This window comes from Temnothorax longispinosus, chromosome 2 (genome assembly GCF_030848805.1).
Source record: "Temnothorax longispinosus isolate EJ_2023e chromosome 2, Tlon_JGU_v1, whole genome shotgun sequence".
In the NCBI taxonomy this organism is placed as follows: Eukaryota; Metazoa; Arthropoda; class Insecta; order Hymenoptera; family Formicidae; genus Temnothorax; species Temnothorax longispinosus.
Window position 1 is genome coordinate 9,981,017 of NC_092359.1, and position 24,322 is coordinate 10,005,338.

The 24,322-nt window shown below is 34.0% G+C and overlaps 1 protein-coding gene across 4 annotated transcripts in view; it reads right to left on the minus strand.

Moving 5' to 3' along the window:
• Window positions 1–24,322, minus strand: part of LOC139808211 (dystrophin, isoforms A/C/F/G/H) — a 472,682-nt gene that overhangs the window by 332,654 nt on the left and 115,706 nt on the right. For all 4 annotated transcript variants that reach the window (XM_071769944.1, XM_071769943.1, XM_071769945.1 and 1 more), the window contains exons 36-37: window positions 21,365–21,463; window positions 2,006–2,111 (exon numbers count right to left, since the gene is read on the minus strand). In XM_071769944.1, coding sequence (XP_071626045.1) covers window positions 2,006–2,111; window positions 21,365–21,463 — 205 coding nt within the window. The remainder of the gene's footprint in view (window positions 1–2,005; window positions 2,112–21,364; window positions 21,464–24,322) is intronic.

Consider the following 24,322-nt stretch of genomic DNA (forward strand, 5'->3'; position numbering starts at 1 on the left):
GTTACGCTATAGAAAGGATCAATGTCGCGTGTTAAGCCATTTCAAGTCTAAAAGGTAGACACGTTAATCACGGTAATCTATGGTCAAAGGAAAAAATTTACTCTCTAAGTCGCAAGTAGAACCGGCCGCTAACGAACGATTAGCAGCGTGATAAGCCTCGTCCACTAAAAAGCTTAACTGAGATCGATATGATTTATTAATACTTGCAGGTTTAGAGCATTAGTTTCTTCTCAACTAATAATACCTTTTTTACTCAATTATTCTACTCTATTCTTAAAAAAAATCTTAATATAATCAAGTAACTTTAAAATAATATTAAAATAATATAATAATAATAAATAATAATAATTTTTTGTAAATTAAAGAAATTACATTTTACAGTTTGTAGTTTATTGTGAATTTGATTCCAAACTGATATACTTAGATACTTTTTTAAAATTAATAATTCAACGCATGTACTATAAAACATAATGCGAAAAGATACTCCTAAATTCTTCATCTTCATAAAAGACAAATGCAGAAAGCAAATCACCAGTTATATGCGCCGTAGTAGAATAAGATGCGTCTGGCAAACGCTGAAATGCTAATGTAGAACGAACAATACCCAATGGAGAGAGAACATTTCGGGAGGTTTAAAATAATAATTAACCGCCTTTCAAATAATATTCTTCTTCGACTTCAAATTGCATCTATTCACGCAGAGTTTAAGAATTTGTAATAGCAGAAGTTTTAAATTAATTAATTTTTTGTTCAAAAACGTACGAGTATTGTAAATTATCAATGTAATTTTAATGACTCCGATATACAATTAAATCTCGTTGTATATATTTCATGTTAAAATATATCTGCATAGTATATATAACTCGGTAGTAAAGTTTTGAATATCAAAAGATCAATATACAATTAAATAACATTGCGAATTATGAAAAGTTTGCAGTTAAAATCGTGTTAATGCCGTCGTGAATTGTGCTGGTATGCGGAGCTCGATGATAAATCGGTGTATGACAATTAATTTCAAAACGATTTGCGGACCAAATTCATACATCGATCGGCAGATACTGCAATTTATTGCAGTCTTTGGATGAGCAATCAAAGCCGATAATTAAACTTCTAAACTTCGCCCGACTGCGGAAAGTGCCACGCAGACGGGATTGCTTCTCCAGTATCAATTATGATGACAGAAACTCATTAAATCCATTAGATCACAATGCACTTATCGAACACTTCTCGTGAAAATACTTTCATTATTTATTTCGAAAAATCTGCGCTTAATCGGATTTATGACGAATCAAATTACTCCTTTAAAAATTGAAAATAATGCTCAAATTAAAGAAACAATATTTTAAAAAATAATATTAAATACATTTTTAAACTAATACTCGCATAATAATTGAAATTCATTCACTTAAAATCTTCTCGAATGAAAGTTACAAGATCCCATTTTAACAAACTAATACATGCGCATACCTAGATGCTACATAAATGTTTACAATCCTCGTTGTATTCTTTCGTATAATAAACGTTTCATTAATAATAAATTTAAAAAATTCGCTGTAAATTTGTCTCCAAGAAAGCAGCTTATTTAACTCGATAGTTTTGCTGCCAATTCATATTTTAATAATCAAAGTATGATACGCGATTCTACAGTGAGTTATAATCGAAGAAGATAAAAACGTTGAATGTGTCTAAAGGTAGCATATGTATCTTTACGGTTAAAGAAAATAAAAATTTATAATTAAACGATACATTAAAGCAAATTAAAAAAAAAACAATACGTTAAAGCAAATAAAAATTTCTCAAATCTATAAGACATTACAAAATAATTTTAAGATTAAAATATACTAATGTACCCTTAAAAAATATTTTTACGCGTTAAATATATTAGAAAATCATTATATCATGAGATTGTCGCTGTGTTCGTCGTTAGACACATAACGACGTAGACTTTACGTGTCGTTGCAATTGTTATGCGATCCTAAGAAATACACAATCATAAAATACTTACCCTTGCCATGCAACTGCTGTCGATTCGTGTCGGCGCGTAAGTTCTCGGCCGTGTGAACCAGCTCGTCCAATTGCGGTTTCTTTTGCTCCAGCTCCCGTAAGACGTTCTGCAATATAAATCAAAACGGTATGGTTGTTATCACGAAGTTTCTAGTTCGGTTAATAACCGCCGTGGTAAGATACAGCAACTAATGCGAAACCGTGGCACTTGCATCAGGCGAGCGCTCGCCGCATGCAACGGTGACGCAGCGCATAGCCCGTAATCGATGGCAGCGTCGAAACTGCTGCAAATTGCAACCTAATGGCTGGAAGTCAGATCGCTCGGACACACGCACATTCTTCGTCCAAAAGTTCAACGTGTCGGTCGAAAGCACGCGCAAGAGATACCGGGCGTTCAGATACTTTTCACTCAAACTTCGTATTTCCTGCAAATCGAGTCAATTTCCCGGTTCACGATACGTTGAGGCGAGTTAGAGCGTAATCAATTTACGTATATTGCGCGATCCATGCACATGCACCAACGCACAGTGCAATTTTTACACGATAAACGCGACACAAGAATTTTTGGAAACGTTTACCTGAGAAAATATTAGCTAACGAAAGACTAAAACTTTAATGCAACAGAAAACGTTTATAAATTCTTATAAATTCTTCAAGGAAAATCTTAATTTTTTACGACAATTCTATATTCCTATAAAATACCAATATATAAAAAATTCTATCAAGTATCATCTGCAGCTCTTTCTGTTGCGCGGTAACGGAAATCGAAAGAGTAAGCTCTTAAAGAGAGGTAATATCTTCACGTAATATATTCCACGAAACATTCAGGTCGATCACCTGTTTTTGCCGTGCTACTGATGTAGCTACCTTTTGCCGCACGAACCTATCGATCGCTTGTAGGCTTTCGACGTACCGAACTCTATTCTCTCGAGCGGTTCGTTGTAGCAACCACTACACGACCTTTTAGAATAGATATATAGATCATTAACCTGCAAGGCTAATTAACACGTAATCTTGTCTTAAAATTAGACGTTAGTCATTGAGGAGATACTTGAAAGTACATTGTAGCAAAACTGTGCAAAATTATTAATCTTATAATGGAGCATAAAACATATAAAACTAGAATCCTGCAATGTACATAAAGTATTCAAAATTAATCAATGTGTTTGAACAAATTACTTATCAAAAGTTTTATTAAATCTTTTAATTAAAAATCTTCAGAATTTCTCTATATCTAATAAAACACGATAATATCAAGACGAGAAAATGTTTACGGACTCTGTCGGTTTCGTAAGAAGATTACGATAATTGTTAAGTCTCACTAATCCGCGTTACTCTGGATAAAAGGATACCGAATGACTGTCTTCCCGCACAAGTGCTTCAAGTCTTAATCCGATTCTCGCACTTGATTGCCGATAGAATTAATTTTCGTGATATTCGCCAAGCATGAAACGTTTACTAAATCCGATCATTGTTACGTTTCCTTTCTAAAATCGCCTCCCCTAAAAAACTAAGTCTCGACGAACAAAGAATTTCGTAGAATATTAATACATACTTCTACTTATATGTACCTATATGTATAAATTTAATAATCAATTCTTTCATTCATAACATTAAGAAACGCATCTTTAATCGACAATTAATGTACCGAGTATAGGCTAAGAATTCCTGAAGGTTTTATCTCATTCCTGGTAGATTTATTTAATTTTACTAAAGCCTAGGGATCTTCTCGGATCTGTCGCGCGCATATACATATAATATATAATATAACCGCACTTTGTGTGTGTAAATGTACAAATTAGTTGGTTCCCGGAAAACTGCGAGATTACCTTGTTAATCTGACTAATTCACTTTGTCCGTTAACATTATAATCATACGTCTAACTTTGGTATTAAATATAAATCTTTTCCAACGTGCAAATAAATACCATCTTTTAACAGATGAGAGAATGTTACGGATTGTTATTTTTCATTTATTATTTTATTTTAAGAGACGGTTAGGTCCTTTCTTATTTTGGCAAATGCAATTAACAGAAAATACAAAATGTTGTAATAATGATAATCATCACGGGACTATAACGGACGTAACGTCATCTATATTCAAATGCCGAATTAATATTCGATAACATAGTAAAGAGAATCGTTAATCCACTTAGCGGTACTTTTACTTCCGCTTCCTATGTAAAGTGGAGTTATTTACATCCCTCTGACATAATCGATCGTGCGTTACTTCCGTGTCACCAACCGCTCGAAAAGCTGAATATACACTCGCTTTCCAAAAAGTTCCAGTCACGTTAATAGGAGATAGGGTCGATAGGGTATGCATACAGTTTCTCTGTATACCTTCGTAAAGCATTGAAAAACTTCAAAGTTTAGAATCATAAGGTTTTCTTGAAGTATTTGTATAATGACAAAATGTTACGTACAAATACGGCAACAGATCAAATAAATCTATGAACGAGAAAACTCATATCTTACGCGATAACTTGTAAATGGAGCTTTCTGTTTGGCTTCCTCTTATATTCTACGCTCAATCATTTATATCATTTTTCTTCGCATTTATATATATAGTCAAAGAATGAAAGAGAATGCCAGTCAGATCGAAGGGTGACCGTAGGACATAGATAGGGCACGTTAACCGAGCACTCCACTCGAATCCATTCAAATAGCAGGAGCCAATGGCCTGACACATTTCCATTCCCCAGTAGTAACCAATGGAAATCCCGTAGGATTGAATTCGATGAAACAGAAGCCGCGAGAATTTCATCGGATATCCGGTATCCCGACCATTGTGAACGTTATCGTTTGCCTTGGAAAGAATAAAGCCAGAAGTATAAGCCCTAAAACTTTTCGCGCTTTCTCCAAACGCAAGAAATCATTCGTAGGCTCGCATCAATCTCAAAATCTTGCGGTAAAATTAAATTTAACAAGTTGATTATATTAAATCGTAACGTACCATGATATAACGGTACGTCTCAGCATGCGAAGTACTGAATAACGTACTAAGCTGTGTTATTGCTTCTTAATAGTGTAAGCTGTTGATCCTCATCTGCATATATTAACGTACAAATTCGTGGCAATTCTGATAGAAGACCGACATGAAAGCTGCATGTGGTAGACAAGCATTATTGTTTCTGATACGGATAAATTATAATTTATACTGTATTTGTTTCACCATAAGAGCAAGACATCACCGTAAGATCGCTGATGGATACATGCACATCTTTAAATTGAAGATTTAATCATCTAGTAATAATATCATTCAAGAATAAAATATTTAAATAATAATCAAACGAATATTATTTTATGTTATTATTTAATTTTTCCTTATCCACTTTCAATAATTAATTTTTTATACAAAAATCTTAAATTTACTTTTAAAAATAATGGAAAATATAATTCTTGAAATATATCGTAAGAAAACTCATTATATTTGTGTGCTTTTATGATATCTCTACAAAGTCTAATAAAATAATTTGTCCTCGACATTCTGCCAAATTCGCAATGAATTTATTGCTATATATTAACTACCATCGAATTAAGCGACGTTAGACAACTCTGCTAATTTCCCTTTAACGACACTTTCCTTCATCTCCCATCGGGCATGTTAAACTTCATATACCGGCAATTAAGTTTTAATCTTCGCGGAATGACTTCGATATAACCTGTCAGAAAGCTCGTGAACAATATGAAATGCGAGTTTAACTCGACAAATACAATTCACGAAATAAAGCACGTACGTGAATGAGTCTTGCGTAATTACAAAACATGAAATACAAGTACATTAATTTAATGTACTAGAAACATTTTAAATACAGAGAACTACATATTTCTCAAAGCATAATGGAGCTTTAGTAATACGCACGCAGATAACTTGCTCGAGCACGTTAGAATTCGTCAATGAGTAAAAAGCATAACGCAAAAGTTACGTAGTAAAAAAAATAACATTCTAAAAATATACAAAAAATGCAAGATGAGATAAAAATAATATCGAAATAATATCGAATAATAACAATTAATATCGAAAAAGGAGAGAGAAGAAATGGCATATAAATTAATAAATATATATGGACATGTTAATGCATTATAAATATTATAATATTATATCAAATTTGTTAACATATTCCACATTTTAATTCTTTAATAACATTACTATCATAATGCTATTATATGTTATATACTATTTTATGTTACAAATGGCGGAAATAAGACACCAATCTATTTCTTATAACACTAGACACCATAGACGCGCGCTTCGCGCGCGCTATTTAGCTTTAACATTATGCTATTACTATTACACTATTAACTCCTTCATATACACAACGGTCAAAATATACGATGACAGCAGCTGCAAATGAAGTAAGAGCAGCGAGAGTACCAATCGGCATCGCGGAAAAGCGGCAACAATAAACTTCGATAGATTCGAGCATCGACTTTACATCTCTTTTTTAGATATGGAGGAGACATATCAGCACATTTATTTTTCATTTTTGCTTTATAATCTTCTTTGGCATTATAATCTTTTTCCTTGTTGTCTTCATTATATCATGATGGTATAGGTATGCCATTTTTGCTTTTGCATATTACAAATTACAAAATATCCTAAAAAATTAGTGGCTATTATTAAAGCTTGGAGCTTAGAAGAATAATGGCCTGTAAAATACCTCGCATAAATATACGCTTCTCGTATACATAGATAAGAAAGACGTATTTCTCGAAGGAGTGAGCCCCGTTCACCACGATCAAACCACGAGTAAACGGCTCGTCTAAGAAAATTGGACACGAACAAAACTTTTGACGTCTCATTTAGCGCAATCTGTCGAAACGTTCTCGCGGAGAAGCAATTTACCGGGAGTAAATAGAAAATTCGATGTAAAACTTTGCGTCCCCAAATGTTCCAATAATGTCCGTAAATGTCTCCAAATCGCTATCACAACGACTAAAAATTCCGACAAAATTATGTTCATTACTCGTATTGCGAGTGAATTATGCGGCTGTCGGCGGCAACAAGTCCGCAATAAAATTTACGTAAAACATAACATAGACATTGTATCACGCCACAAATAAACTTTACAAGACTCTCAATAATGGAAAAGTATACAGTCTCTCTTTTCACGCACGCAAATTTTCACTGAACAATCAAACGTGCATGATGTTTATTTATATGCTGATCGATTAAAAATATTGTAAAAATGGTAAAACATCATAAAAAAATAACCATTTAATTTATGAGAAATGCATCTCAGTTTTCGACTTGAGGATATATGGCTAGTTAGAGTCGTCGGCGGTAGTTGGTAGGATAACTTCTCCAACTATGAAATATTCCCTCATAAGCGACGCGATGCATCTTACTCGGTAATGTCGTTCATTATCCAGAGTGCAACCACAGCGACCACAGTAAGATGCGGAATTTACTCGATCAATTCATACGTTATTTGATGCAGCATCTACAAAGGTACAGAAAATATGTCAACGTTACTCTTTCTCATAATTTCTTTTCACCGAATTAAATATGTCTCTTTTTCAACGCGATGGAATCGTGATATAATCTTCAATCATATTTTTCCATTGTTTTCAGCGTAATTATCAAAGACCCTAAAAGCAAGATCTGTATGCTTCAGGAGACTGAAAAATCGCGACTGCAAAAAACACGAGTAAACGCAAAAAAGTCGGGTAGCGTTATATAATGCGAACAAGAAAGGGCAAGATATCGGATGGCGCCATGGCAGAAACCGTTACTTTTCTGAAGAAAATAAAAGTACGCTAACGGAAACAGAAGATGGAAAAGCCGGGAAAAGAGAAATGATTGCACAATAGAGGATATCTCACCGAGCTGACTTACGAGCGACCAACGAAAAATTTCACTGCACCTTCATTTCCTCCGCATGTTTATCCGTGACGTTACCTCGTCGTCGACGGTTTTAGTATAAAATATTTCTGCGAAGATCCGCAAATTGTTCTCTCGCTCAAAGCGCAAGCGTCTCCGTGTGGTGATAAAGAAAATTCAAGCGTGTGCCTCAAACGATACCATTACGGCGTCGTCGTGAACAAAGCAGAGGAATATAAAATTATTGAACGACACGAACCCTTCGAATATTTCTTGAAAGAATGTACCGACGGCAAAGGCGACGTATCTTCTTCCCTCAGCTGTGTTATTCGACCGATAACGATATCTTTTGCGCGTCGTTTCTTTACTGAGGGTAACAATCCGGATATAGTTGCCAACCGAAATTGACACAATATACAGACTAACAGTTATGCGGATGCGATTTTAAACAAAAAGAAATCTGTACACAGTGCACAATACAACAATTTTATACGTAAATTAAAAGCCAAATAAACTATAAATAATAATAACTAGTATAAATAATCTAAATTATTAAATATTAAACTAAAATAAACGAACATTTAACGTTTAAGCGATAAATGATAAACCGAGAAAATAAAAATACCTTATTATAATATAACTAATCGCCGCCAGTTTTTATAATTAAAATGTAAATATGGTCGGTATCTCAAAGTATATATACAAAAGATTAAAGTGCCATGCGACACACATTTACTTTTTCTTACAGAGACGCTGACGTGAGAGATATAAGTATTAAGTATCTAAAAAAAAGTATCTCAAGCGAACGAAAACTCCGCATCGAGTGCAGTCGAAATGTGGTCAATTTCAAGTATTGAAAGTATGTTCCCCACGAATGTTACCTGCGTAGAGCTTCTCGCTAGTCTCAAAGAGCTACCTGCTTTGCTCCTTTTTACTCACTTACGTTAAAGCGAAGCTGCAGGGTGCCGGTGTACATAGACGACGTGGCTGACGTATCAGGCTGAGACTCCTTTCGATCCATCGCACAGGTTCTCTCACACTTTGCGTCGCGCAACGAAGCTTTTGATAGCTTCCTTTTTTTCGTCTTTTGCCGGACACGGTCACTTTATGCTCGTGTGTCTAGCCGGATCGAACAAAGCACCATCAGTGAGATAGTTCTGTCGATCCCTATAGTTCTCTCGAGAAACCCGCTCGCGTATTTTAGCTCCGTCGTCGCCCGTTAAACCGGAGCAGCTCTCGCGCAAAAAGCTCGCACGTAGTCCAGATTAATGAAACGCCTATTATTTACGCAACATAAAATTTTTTGGCTGCTCTGGGGCTCTGTCGACCAAGCGATCGAACGTTTTATTTCCCTGTAGTTTTGCTGAACGGTGGTACGTTGAGCTAAACGGCAACAATAACGATTAAATACAAACGTTTTTTAAATTGTAAAATTCCCATCGCGACCCGTCGACGTTAAAAATATCGCTTTTATCTGCCAGATTTCATAACAATCAAATGCGTTTTTAAAGACAATCTAAATAATAATCTGGTGTAGATATTTTTTGCTGTAACTGGACGCATTGTTTCATTTACATTATACAAACCCATATCAGTATTTTCATGGCTAGGAATATATTTCAGGTATTTTCTAATTCCCGTACCGTAAAATAAACTTTCCGCGTAATCCATCAATATCGTTGCTGTAATCATCTACGTATCACGCAGCGCAAAAAATAAAACAAAAAACTACACGTCCGTCATCTTGCGTGCAGCTCCTATGAGGTTTATCGATCGATACGAAGCATCAGTTTTTAATAACGTTAAAAGCACTGATGCTTACACAATTAAATCCTTTAAAAGAAGCCTCTTCCTTTATAGGATGTCGTGTGCATATAAAATATGTGGATCTAATTTTAGAGTTCATAGTATACACATCTCTCTCGTACTTAATAATGCTGTTACTTAATAACAACAATAACGTATTTTTCGGCACTTTTTTGCATAATGAACAAAACTGGGGATGGAGCTTTAAAATAATAACGATATATCTTCTAAGCGGAAAATATATTCCTTCTAGCTAAACAAGGAAATATCAGAAGGGACAAAATGCCAAACCGTCACCTGTCAGACTGTCGGCTCGCATCGGCCTGCATGGCCCAAATCATTGATGTGACACGTAATGCGAATACAGCGGCCACCCACAATGTCAAAACTTCGAAACGTTTGAGACAGCGTTAAAACGCATAAAAGATTCAATTTCATTATAATGAAAACGTTTTTGTTGTAATGTAAATAAACCCTGAATGTGAGTTTTGTGAGATATCCTGCGAAATTAGGCATTACCGAGAGAAAAAAGTATTAAAAATTGATTTAACCGATGTTATTGGACAGTAAAAGCTATTTGTATCAGCATGTATCAGAGGATAAACATTTGATTCGTTTACACGCGACGCATGGTAAATATGCAATTTTCATCGGTATAATATAGTTCTTTCGAGATCGTTCTTTCAAAACCAGTTGCTGAAACTTTTTCGGTATATTTGACATCATGATATACCTACATATTTATCCTGCATGACATCTGATTGATAGAAGAATTTCGAATCGCAAGAAATACAATTATAGAAATACAATTATAGAATTTACATCAAATATCAAGTACATAATATTATAATAACATTATAAATTACATCCATTGCTATAGCAAATATTTTAATGCAAAAACACTGTATTTAAATAGGATTTTATTTTTTTAGATTATAATACTAATAGTATTTTGCACGATGGTCAACAGTCCTCTTTTAAAACATTTAAGACTTTCCTGACGTTTCACAGAAAAAAAGAATATTCGTGATTTGAAAATATCTTTAGTTTCAACGTAGCTACCTTGAAATGAGATTACATTGCGTTAAATGAAGAAAACTTGCTTGAATGAAGTCATTTATACAGTTCAAGAAAAGAAAGTTAAAATAAAAAAAATTCTTAAAACAGAAATAGAAGCTTTACTTCACCAGTGAATAAGTTACAAAAATTGTTTGGCTTCTTCGACACCACTGGCAATTTTATTGAAATAAGTACTCACACGACGTTTCGACCACAAATTTTATTATTTTTAATTGGTATAAACCGAAGATCTTACATAAAGAAAAACACACCAAAAAGAGAGAAATCGCTGAAATGTTTTTCATTAAAAACCACAATGACTCGATTAACCTACAGAAAGACATGGAGAACGTGACCACGATGTATGAAAAAATAATAACGGCTATAATGTAGTCAGTCTTTATCTGTCATATGTCGTATGTTCACTAGTTTCGTTTATTATATGTCCGTTGTCATGTGGTGCAGACGTGCTTCCTAACACAAACTTCAATCATTTTGCAACGCTTGACTATGTTAATATTTTATCTACCTTATTAAACCTACTGTTACGTAACGCACAAAACATGTGTTGAAAGAGAAAAAATGTTATCAATCACACGATCTCTCACTACTTTTTCTTATAGTAATTATTTTTATATACACTTAAGTGGGTATTTCAATAAAATTGCCATTTGTGTCGAAGAAGCCAAACGATTTTTGTTTGAAATTCTTAAGAAGATTACAGATTATTGCGTATATACAAGTGTATAAGTGTTAATTTGACAATTTTCTTTTTTCCGTATTGGTATGTAAAAAACAGCTTTTAACGCGTTAAATAATAATAAAATGTTGTCATTAAAAAAACAATAAGTAGCACAATTTTTTGTACTCTCTTCTTAAATTTTTTATACAGAAACAAATATAGCATTTAAAAAGTAATTTATAATTTAATCATTTAACTATATATAAATCCATTTACCGAATTAAACATTGTTAAAAGTTTTAAAACAGTTTTCCTGAAACATTTCTCGCACGCTATTTCAGTAAAACACTTTAGTTTAGCTCAACCGCACGGTTCGGGTGGACAAGTTCAAACCAGTACAGTTCCTCGTTTTACAATTCGATATTCCAGTGATGCCGGATTTTCGCCGCGACAAGGAGAGAGGAAGGAGCCGGAGCCGTGAGACAGGGACAGAGAGGAAGCTGGATATGCTGTATCGATTTTCGTTTCGTTCAGTATTTCACCGGCTGCATCCCTAATTTTCATTGGGACCCTTCCGTCAAAATTGCATTATCGATTCCACGCGCGATAACAGGTCTTTAATATCGACAACAAGCGCATTCAATTAAACACAATAGGGCCCTGTGAGCGAAACAGCAAAGGGTTAGATTTTAAAACGTTGCATAAATGATTATTCATGAGATTTACATCCCAAACCGCAAGTTGCGTGTGAGAGCAAACGTGATAAAATTCATAAATAAATCCAATACTACAAGTGTATTTAAAACGATAAAAATAAATACAATTTTCAAAGACTTCAAGCCAATTTCTGGCATTTAAACGTTCAAAAATATGTATTTCTAATCCGTCAAAAAAAGTTCACTCGTCTAATTTTACTAGGCAGTTGTGAATCAATAGTCGGTCACAGAAAATAATCGTTCAATTCACCAGACAAATTTGGCAGAAGCGACCATAATGCATAATTCCAGTGAAGAGCATCAACGATATCTCGCGAGAATCTACAAATACGGAATTTGAGATTTTCGAATAATCAGCTTTCCATTCGTTAACAAGGCAAATATTTATCATCCTCTGTACACCGGCTAAATAGCCATGTGCGCAAACACATCGTGCGTCGAGAGCTGGCGTTGACACTGAAAATCGTTTTCCGCGCTCGAATATAAAAAGTGCAACCGGCAGCTTACAGCGAAAAATGCGTGTACATTGCAATCAGTCGATGATCATGTCGGTAATGATTAATAAACAATCACGACGTCACTGCTTGATTTCCGAACGCGTGTACCTCAATGAAAGCGCGTAGTCGAACTGAATTCAGCATCTGACGCTGCTTCATGGGTACCCTTGGTAGCTAGGGAACGGTATATATCTATCCTCTATCCTATGGGATACGGAGCCCATAGGGTGCAAAATTCGTGTGGTGGAGGGTGCCGCTGAGCGAATGCTGCGAGCCGTACGAAATTTAAAGCAAACGCGGATTGACCTGTCCCGATTATATAAAACCCATACCAATTCTCTTGTTGTTATTCAATATGTAATGTGTAATACAAAAATTTTCGTTTTGTGTAAAAAATATTAAAGTTAAAATATTTTCCATCGATTATAATAATAAAAAAAAATGCTAAAAAGATAGATAAGCAAATGTTCTGTTCTAAATTCGCGTACAACAATTCAAATAATTTAATTCGTTGAAAAATACCGATCTTGTATATCTAAAAATGAAATTAATATAAAATATATATACAAGCTAAATATATCAGTTTGGTATATTAATTGTCTAATTTTTATTCAGTTCTTACATCTTACATAAAATGCAAATTATGACAATCGCACCGTTTTTAAATAAAATTGTAATACTTAGATATAGAAATCGCGTAATTTTGGGATTAAACCTTTAATACAGAACGTGTGTTCCAACCCGTCGCTGCCATTACACCTAATCCGATGGAACAGGGATCGACAAGGAAGATGCGTATTGCGCACACGCAAAATACCCCACCGTTTTAACTTTTAACAGCAGAGGCGCAAAAAGACCTCTTGACTATCTTGGAGATTAAAAACACATTACTAGGTAATATTTAAGCTCTAATATTATATGTAACAAATTTAGTTGTACATCGTCGTATATTGTCGTGATAATTACTCTGTTACTATTAGCTATTAGCACACACATATTTTGGGCTGTTAAAATTTAGCGGTATTACTTTCCTCTCCCCCTCTCTTCCCTCTCTTTCTTTCTCTCTCTCCCTTTCTCTTTGTGTCGAAATATTGAAAATATTGTACAAATTTAAACATAGCACGAAATAAAAATTTATTTGATTTTGTTGCATTTAATTAATCAAATCTCTAGTTAGATTTTTAGCGTTACATTACGCTTTTAAGAACCCTAAAGATCATTTTTGAGATATTCTTGTAAATATCATCGCAGCACTTGCAAGAAATTAAATTTAAATTTAGCTAAAATAAAATTGGAAAGATATTCATCCACAAAATGTCGTGTGAATTCGAACGATGGTCAAGCGCTCTCATGCAAGTCGCATGTTTGCCCAAATAATATTAAAAATTTCACGAGAAAAACTCGGCAACTTGCACAGATATGTTTATCAACTAGGTACTACATATTTCCCCACGCTACACCGTGTCGTCGTCGAATTTCATGATTGCATTTTTCATCGCCTGCGGACATACCAATGAAAGATGCAAAAGATGATAAAAAAAAAAATAAAAAAAAATAATATACACACGCAAAAAGAGCGGAAAAACTTCAATCAATACTTGATAAAATTTCAAATATGCTAATAATATTATTAATAAAATAGTACTACCATGATAAGTGTTGGCATGTTCCCAAATTTCTAATTATTTTTATACAGCAAACAACATAAATATACATACGTCTACATTACAATACTTTTATATATTATATACTCATCAATTACTCTCTCATCAGTCATTAGATTATTATTTTAATTAATTATTTTCATGACTTCCTCGCGAAATAATTCTACACGTAGGAATATATGCATTCTATTTTATATAATTAAACATTAATATCAATAGGTTCAAATATGTAATGTATAGGTTTCAAATAAAATTTTCTCTTTTTAAATAAAATAATCTTCTCTTCATATATATATTGAACAGCTGACATTCGTATTACAGCAAGTAAAAACAAAATAGCAAGTATTAAACCATGGAAGTTATTGTTTTACATATTGCTTTTTTGGCAAAGATATATGACGAGGTGGTCCGAAATACGCGTGTAACATGGAAGTAACCCCGACGTATATGAAGACGTACGGTGTACGTCACAAACGCATTTGCCATTAACTGAAGTACACGACGACTGACTGCACGAATGGCATAAAAGCAACAGCAAACCTTTCTTCCTCTCTAAGCTATAAAGGACCGAATCGCATCGTGATGAGACTATGAAAAAGGTGAAAATTGTTTGAAAAAAGGGAAGCTTAAAATAGCCAGAAAAAAACCTCATGATTGTTATTCTAGAATTAGAAAAGTATATATTACATGTATATATAAAATGCACGTATATATAGTGTGTATAAACTATTTAAGTACTTTACACGAAAATATCACGCAATAACAAGCATCGCGCGAGCAATTCGAGATATAAAATTAAAGCTAATACTTTTAATAAAATTTTGTCATAAACATAATTAATTAAAGTAACAGTTTAATGAATATAATTAGTAAATATATATACTGTAATATTTAAAATAATTATAAAATTATTGACCATAATTGTTAAATAATTATAATTATTTATTTTATAGCTAGTGAGTGTTGTAGACATGTGTCACAAGTTTAACACTATTTTTATATAACATTTATCAACATAAAATTTAATTTAAATGCAACACAAATAAAATAAAATTTTGCTCCATGAGAGTTCATTAAATCACATTAAAAAATTAACGTAATATATATATATAAAAAAAAAACTTTGTTAAATGTATAGTTGCAGCAGACAATACAATACGCTTAGGAAACTTATTAAAATTATTTATACCCACACGATTATAAGTAGGTACGTATAAACGGGATATTTCTGTTAAGCGATTTTTCTTTTAAGCGTTTCTTTACCGCTTTAACAAGCTGTTTTACGTAACTGCTATATATAGTCACATCGTACACTATAAACTTTCTATGCTGCTCGAAACATCTTCTATAAAGTCTGGAATTCCACTAATTGAAAAAATTTCCACAGCGGAAAATGCAGTAATTAAATATTACGGAGTATGTCACGAGTACTTTAAATCAGAAACTTTATAATTTCAAGAATATTTTATGCAAAAGTAATACTATCAATTTCTAATAAAAAATATTAAAAAGTGATATTATCTGTTTTTGATAATATATTATAAGTATAGGTACTTCCTCGATTAAAAATTGTTTTGTTTTTAATTACAATGCTAAATTAAATTTTTTGTTTACATTTACAAATATTTTTGTATAAATATTGTAATAACATGTGATATCCCTGGTATTTTCTCCAAAAAATAAAAAAATTTACTATATTTTATTATATTTTTAGAAAGATCATATCTCTTAAAATGAAGTTCAATGCAACTTTATTACATCATAGTTCAATTTTGCTTAAAGTATAAACTTACTTATAAAAGTTATCGGTCTGACGATATAAATTACGGAAATAATTATAGTATCTAGTGGCGCGGAAACAAACTTCGTCAAAACTTGGTATAATTAAATATTGTACTTTTTGCTATCTTGAAGTCTAATTAAAGTATAAAATTTCTCAAAATCAAATAAGGGATAAATGAACCGTAAAATTCTTCTTTAAGTGTATAAATAAAATATAAAACATTCTTTAATTATCTACATTAAACTTGAATTGAATTAAAATATATTGCATCATCAAAAGATCTGAGAATTACTATGTTGCTATCTAAGAATTCATGAATTAATGTATAACTCTAACTTTGGAATTATAAAAATAGAGAAGTAATCTTCTTTTTTTTTCTACTTTTCTATTCTTAACAAATGGGCTATGAATTCCTTATAAAAGAATCAGTCTTTCAATGACAGTAACGTTCTTTATAATCTCATAAATATTGGTCGCAAAATTGTTATTACATTTCAGAAGTTATACTACGCTACATAACGCATCAAATAGCTAAAATGTTTGTGAAATTGGCAGAAAAGGAAACAGTTTCAGCAGTATTTTGTCAACTTTACCGTCTCGATTGAATCCAATAATGTTACTGACGATGCCTGACCGTGAAACTACGTGAAGATGGATCGTGATTTCGCCCGAAGGTACATAGTACACCGACAGGAGCGATGAGAAAACGATGAATTTCAATTTTCGCGTAGAAAATCTGCGACACTCCGCACGTCGCCACGCCGGCGACACGTATATCTGTATATACAAGCTGTAAGCTCACACACGCGTTATGGAATGAGGACGGCTATTCACCGGATACCGGCATAACCGGGAAATTGCGAGATCGTGGAAGGTTCTTCATAACTACAGGCGCGCGCGACTCCCTGGCATTATTACTCGGTAAGTCCTCCACGGCACGGTATAAGGAGTACAACCCTGAAATCCTTTGGGTCCGGACCGGAAGAGCCGCGATGAGATGGTGCGTCGGAGTTATAAACGCCAGCAACAAAGCCGGACGGTGGAAACGGAGGAAATAATAGCGAGGACGTTTATTGCACCCGGTGTGAAGGACGTCGTCCGAAAGATGAAGACGTTCGTGTAGCTTAAACGATAACGCGTACGATGGCAACATATATGCCGCAGGACACAATAAGCAAGAGAGCAGTTCGCAAATAGTATAGATATTATTTGTGTGCGGTAGTGTGATTACGAGATTTCTCACTGTAAATCTATAAACGTCTAAAAATGACACATTTGCATGTGGCTCGTTTTACATGTTTTGTTGCGTGTTAAATTAACATGTTGAATCGTATTAAATTAAAAGTTAGTACGTCCAACCGTGTTAAATGACGTGATTTAAAACGGCAAGAAATGTATGAGAAGAGTTTCAGTTAAAATAACACGTGAATTTTCAATGTTCTTTAAATTACTCATAAGATTGCTTTCAAAAAGACATAAGTGACAAGATAATGTGTTAATAATAGTTTGTAATAGGTAATCGTATTATAGCCTATTAATCCAGTTATTTAAATAATCAAAACTCAATAAGCTCGATAATGGAGCTACAAGTAACAATAATAGTATGTCGATACACGATTTAAATGCAATATATGTATAGGTATATTAAAATTATTCATAAACTTTCCTCTGTAGATATTACATCCAAAATTTCTTTGAGAGTAGGGGTACATTCTTTTAATCGGTGCTCAGTCAATAAAAAACAAAATAGATATTTCACTCATATTTTGCTGTTATTTATTTCGTAAATGTGGAAATAATTGTTTCGAAAACTTAAACTGAAAAATGTCAAGCAATTCTGAATGTAAGTTATTATTACCGAAAGTTTCTGAGTGAACAAAAGTAATTAATATTTATAATAAATCAATCAATATACGTGTCACATTTCTTAACCCACATCCTTATTTATTAATTACGCTATTTATTATTCTAATTACTAATTTATAAAAAAATCTTAATTGCTTAAAGTGGAAATACCTCATAAGTGATTAAAAGCACGTTTCATGCTAACATGCATCTAATGCATCCCGGATTTCTAATTGGGGCTTTGTCGGATGAATTCTGTTACGTAGCAGGTGATGACAATGACTTGTGTAACGGTAACAGAGGAGCAAGCTTAAGTAAGCTCATGGAGAGTAAGAGAAAGAGGGACGAGGCGAGAGAAAGGAGAAAGTGAGAGAGGAGGCGGGGAGAGGAAAGGGAGAGGAGGAAGAGAAGAAGAGAAGGAAAGAGAGAGAGAGAGAGAGAGAGAGAGAGAGAGAGATAAAATCCAATGTGACAATTACGTCGAGTATAATTGTAATGAGATTTGGAGTGTGAGACGTTAAATATCCCAGTTGTGTGTGAAACAGTGAAGTCTTCTCGAACGTATAATTAGTTCCTGAATTTACTTACAATTAGTACAGAACGATTTTCGTAAAGAGAACAATATGATCCTAAACGGCTCTAACAACGTACATAGAAAATCCAATATATTTTCGGTAAGATCTCTGTCTTCGCTCTCTATGCCTTCTGCGCGCAAAAATATCTCCTCCCTCGGCTTCCTCACAATCGGAAATCAATAGCAACGCCAGTGCAGCGTAACAAACTTATTGTTTTCAGTCACCCTTCAAAACGCATCCCCAAAAATTCCGAATCCCCGTTCTGAGGTGTAAACCGAAAGAAGACTGTATGATTTGTCATTTGTCAGAATACAATAACGTTGATCAATCAAGTGCGCCATTTGTCCTATTCACAACCGCCTGGCGCGCGCCGCGAAGAAAAAAATGACTCCGCTTCCGTTCGAATGGAGAAGAATTCCTGTTCCGAAAGGAAACCTTATCACGCCGATTTTTTCTGAAGCTTTCACATTAACGAACAAACCTCCCACGTGCGGGAGGTTATATTTTTCCGATAAGAAATGCATATTGAAGCTAATGATTTATGTCATTTCCCTATCGTTTACTCGCGCACCTTTAAAGCTACATAGATGTTATAGCAAAAACTTAAAATTATAAAAAATGGACAAGGAACATGATTACGCCTTGAGAATAAAATAAAATAAAATAAAATAAACGCGAATTAAAAGTGGCAGAGTATTAAAATTAGAACGAGAACTTGAAAAAAATGGATAATAGAACAGTTGCATCCGCGCGCGAAAGAATGCGACTCGAAAAATACCAGTTCCTTGAAGCTGACGTTGTAAGTTTCCAGGATATAATGTAGAATAGCACAAGGGGAATAAAGGGGCATGCAATAATGTACTCTCGTGCCTCGCTCCAAGAAAATTTACAGTAAACGTTCGTGTTATTTCCGTGGTAGAGTTTTTCACGGAAGAACACTATCGCGCGAGAGGAAGATAGGGAAAGAAGACCAGATTCGGGGAGTATAAAGAACATAGAAACATTTCGAACATATAAACATAGTGCGCAAGTTTTTGCTGCAGAAATCTACAGACACGTATTATATAGTACCGTTTTTACGATTTACTTGAACGGACCGAAGATAGATTTAGATTTAGACTTTCCTATAATTATCAAAGCATGTAGCTATATACGATAAAATAACAAAATTATAAGAAGTTCATTATTGCAAATGCAACTTCGTAATTATTTTGTAATACGAATATCTCTCGAGATATTTTCTAACATCGTTATGCTCAATTCAAATATAAATAGAATTCAGAATAAATTAAATATAATGAATAATCTAAAGAAGAATCAGCATTTTATAAATTTAATACATGATATTAAATGCACTTCCTATGCGTGTTAAAGTGTAACACGAAATGTCAATCTATGGTAAAATCCGATTACGTTACGTCTAATTATTCTTACTATAAAATATCGATTTACTCGATATTCATTTAACATGTGCATTTATGCAAGGTTGCACAAGGACATCGCAAAATACTGCGCTAAAAATTAACATACAATAAAATGGATGAGTCTCGGCGTATAGAAATTTTAAAAAATATGATGTCACACAATAAGATAAATAAGATAAATTTTTCTGTAATTTATATATCCTACGTTGCCCACAAAGCAGCAATTTCGTGTCGCTCGCGACGATTCTGGATATCGATCCATTAAGGCCAATGCAATTAACAACCATGGCGGAATAACGCGCAGCACGACGTCGACGCACAAAGGAAGGCGTGGCAATGTTCGTCGGGCCCTTAATGCCAATGCCAATGTCAGGGTTTTCCCGGTCAATCACCTAAACATCCCTACCTTCGTATCACGGAAGTTTTACGCACCCGACTTCGCAGAGCGACTTCGCTCTTTCTCGCAGTCAAGCAGTCACGCCTTTCCTATCATCGTCCGGCGATAACTTTTCCACTCACGGTATTACGCTGAACTGACTGTATGAAAATGATGGGGGAGCATTTTACCCCCGCAGCACAGGCACTTGAATCAAACCTCGGGGGTTGAAATATCGACTGCACGGCTGTGACAGAACGCGAGGTTACCGACGTTGGAGCTTTTAGCTTTCTCTGCCGCTTTTACCGTTTGCTCATTCATACGAAACGACGACGAAAAACCACATTAATATAAACATGAATTTCACAATATCTGTTTGAGAAGATCAGCAACTGATATAATTAAACGCAAAATAAAATTTCTTAAACAAAGTGCAAATTTCTTGAAAATGGAAACAACAAAGCAGCGTATATTTAAGAAGCTTTTTAATATTTAATTTCGTGGCTGTTACAACAGCGTACGACTTTAACAGCCTTGTTATTAACATAAAGATAAAAAGATAGAAGAAAAAAAAAGAAAAGGCGTCAGGCGAGCTTTTAATAATGCTGCGCAAGCACGAGTTAGGCAACTTGAAAGCATTGTTAGTCAGCTTTACAGCTTACCTCGGCGAATTTTGATAAACTTGGCAATGTTTTAACAATCTAGCTCATTAAAATCTTAATATCTAGCACGGCTTCAATAAAATGCGCATGTAATAATAGAACTGAATAACGTCACATCCCGTTTTTTTTTCATATAACAATTAAGTTATTATATCATGCTTATTGTCGTTTTTTAATATATACAAATAAATATTCCTGTTATATTTTGTTTAAAAAACTCGCACTAAACGTGTATCATTATTAACTGTGTTAAACATTAATGTACAAATTTTAATTAATTATTCATCTGTATATATTCGCAAGTTACAAAATTACTTTTACTCTAGAAACTAGGTTCGACATTACTCTAATCAAAAAAATACTTATAGAAACTAATGACGTGACCGATCTTTAATTAGGAGAAAATTTGTTGAATATGACAAATTATTTTTATTAAGTAATTTACCTTCTGTTTGTCCAGAAGATGCAAGATTTCATCGACATCGCCGACGACCACAGATTGTTGTCGTAACATCTCTTCTTCGACCGTAAGCCAGTCACGTATCTGCAATGTAATCAAGCAAACAATAATTATGATAGTATATTAGCAACCTTGTTCAAAGGTAGCAATACCTAAATTATATACATAACTAGTTCTGCAGAGACGTAATTACAATATTAAAGACTACAGTTTTGTTGGAGTTTTCTTGCGTAACTATGCCTTTCTTATTGCTTGAATATATTCACTTAATATAAAAAAAAAAGTTTACCAGTATTTTGCCTTTTATTGTATTAAAAAGCTCTATTATCATATCTAAATAATATGAAAATTATATTAAGATGATTAATTACTTTACTAGAATAAAAGATAGAAGTAAAAATAATTTCAAGCAAATATAATTATATTTCACAACAAAAGCGGCATTAAATTAATTAATGTATCTTTGATCATTGATCAATTCATAAATTGATAATCCATCTTGATGAATTAATCACAAATTAGCTATAGCAATAAAACTTATATCCCTTAGGAAACGTGAGTATCGGCGTCAGTGCATGGCAAATATCTCCATCCTCCGAAAGTGGCTCAAATCAGATAGAAAAGAGCTAGCGAAAAAGGGGAGAACGCAGAACCGGAACTAGGATATTTGCTGCCGGAAATTAGTAGGGAGTGTCCGTTCGTAAGTGGCCGACTTCGATTTACCTCAATATTCGTCAAGAGCCAAGAATAGGCAAATACTGAATGTACGAGGCGTGTCCTAAAACTTGCGTCAAATTTCAAGAGCGCATTCCCTGATAAATCTAAAGTTTAAATTTTCGAATAAAATATTTTGCGTTAACGGAACTAAAGTGTCGATAATAACCGAAGTAAATAATCGCGTGTGAAAGCAACATTAAAAGAGACTAATTCTCAATCACGAAAAAGTCCGCAACATAATTACTCTAAACGGATTTAACCGCTATTGTATATACAGCATGAGTGAACGTCCAATTGCATCACAAATTTACATTTTCCAGCAGTCATTACGGCGAACAGTTTTTCCTCGTAAATGGCTTCATTGGTGCGATTAATTAAATATCAAGGCAAGTTGCATAATCGCATTTCCATTGCAACTACGAGTTGCAAAGCCAATAATATATTTAAAAGCTCGTCCGCGCGCGCGCGCGCGCGCGTAACGCTTCGCTAGACAACGGAAATATCTCCGCTGACAATTTTAGCGTGCTTGTACGTTGTGTATCAAATTTTAGTCGAAATACCTCAAAAGATCATAACAATCAAATAAACGTTTACGGCAAACAACATATTGAAAAAAAAAGACCGCCCTGAAGTTCTCGACCTAACATCGACTGATCGATCGGTCGGCGACGCAACAGCAACCATGCAAGAAACCCAAACTAGCATTCGACGAGAATTTCCCCGGATCGCAAACGTGGAACTTTCGAGGGAGTCGATAAATCGCGGAAGAGATAAACCGTAGTGCTACAGGAAATTAAGGTCTCGCTCGGTCCGGCAACCCCCTGCGAGTCTGCCACCTAGACTAAGCTCCTGGGCTCGTTCCGCCTTTCACCCACCCTTGTCCGACTCGAAGCGGCCTTGATTAAGTGCCCGTTGTCGAAGAATGATCATATCCCTCGTGTTTTCCGCCTCAAAATGGACACCGTAGAGCATTGTATACATTTTCATATAACTTACGGTTGAACTGTTTCTCTTAAGAGTGTGAGGTGTAAATATTATGTTAAAAATCATTTTAAGATCAATTTTCTACGTTAATTCTCTCTTGCCAGAATTTTAACAAAATTTATAATTGTCTGAAATCATATTTATATTATTCTGAAAATAAATGAGTCATTAAGAAACTGAAAAGCTAAAAATAATTAACACATAAAATGGAAAATAATGGATTCTTTCGTTCAATTAACGAAAAACACAATGTAAAATGCACGTTCTTTATTAGCTTTTTAAAGGATTTGTTAGAAAATAATATCTTGATATAAAGAAGCTTATTCAGGGCCATTTCAACCAAACTTCGATTAACTCGTTGATTAGTCCATTGGAAATGACCAATCGCATTTACTTATTAAGCAGATTGACAATTAAATGCGATTGGTCATTTCCAGTGGACTAATAAACGATTAAATTAATCGGAGCTTGGTCGAAGTGGACCTCAATCCTTTTAATTCTTGACTTCTAGACAATTTAAATACAGTTTCTTCGCTGAAATAAGCTACAAAATTTTACGAGTAAATTCACACAAATAAATTACACAAGTGTAGGTCCGTTACATGATTTCCGCTATCTGTATCCGTCACGATCCATTATGTAGAGTATTAGGTGTACTCGTTACACTCATCGAAAATCACCCCGTGAGACTAGAGTTTCTTGTCTAAGAGTTTAACGATCGATCTTAGCACCCGAGCAATAAAAAAAACGCGATAAGACGTACACACATCCCTGCAAAAATCAACTGTGTTGAGAATAATGCTTGGCAACGTGTACACGATGGTACCCATATTTTTATCACTACGGATGTCGCGAATTTTAATCGTAAAACGCGTTAAAACGCTTTTTTTCTTCATAAGTACCCAATTGCTCTTAACTTAATAATCAAAAACATGTCACTTTAGTCTGCAAAATTTGTTTTCTATATTGTATAAATATAAATAAATATATAAATAAAATATTCCACAAGAAGCGATTCCCGATGGTATTGTTTTTCGAAACAAAAATAAACACGAAAAAGATAGCGCAGGTGCACTTTGCACGAAGTTTCTCGATTGTCATCTCACGACTTTTTGATGCATTAAACGGTTCATTGGACAAACCATTTTATCTTCCTTCTATCGCTTTCCTTTCGATCGAGACTTTTATTATTATTGCTCAGTGAAAATAAAAAATAATATAATATATCTTTGATAAAATTGT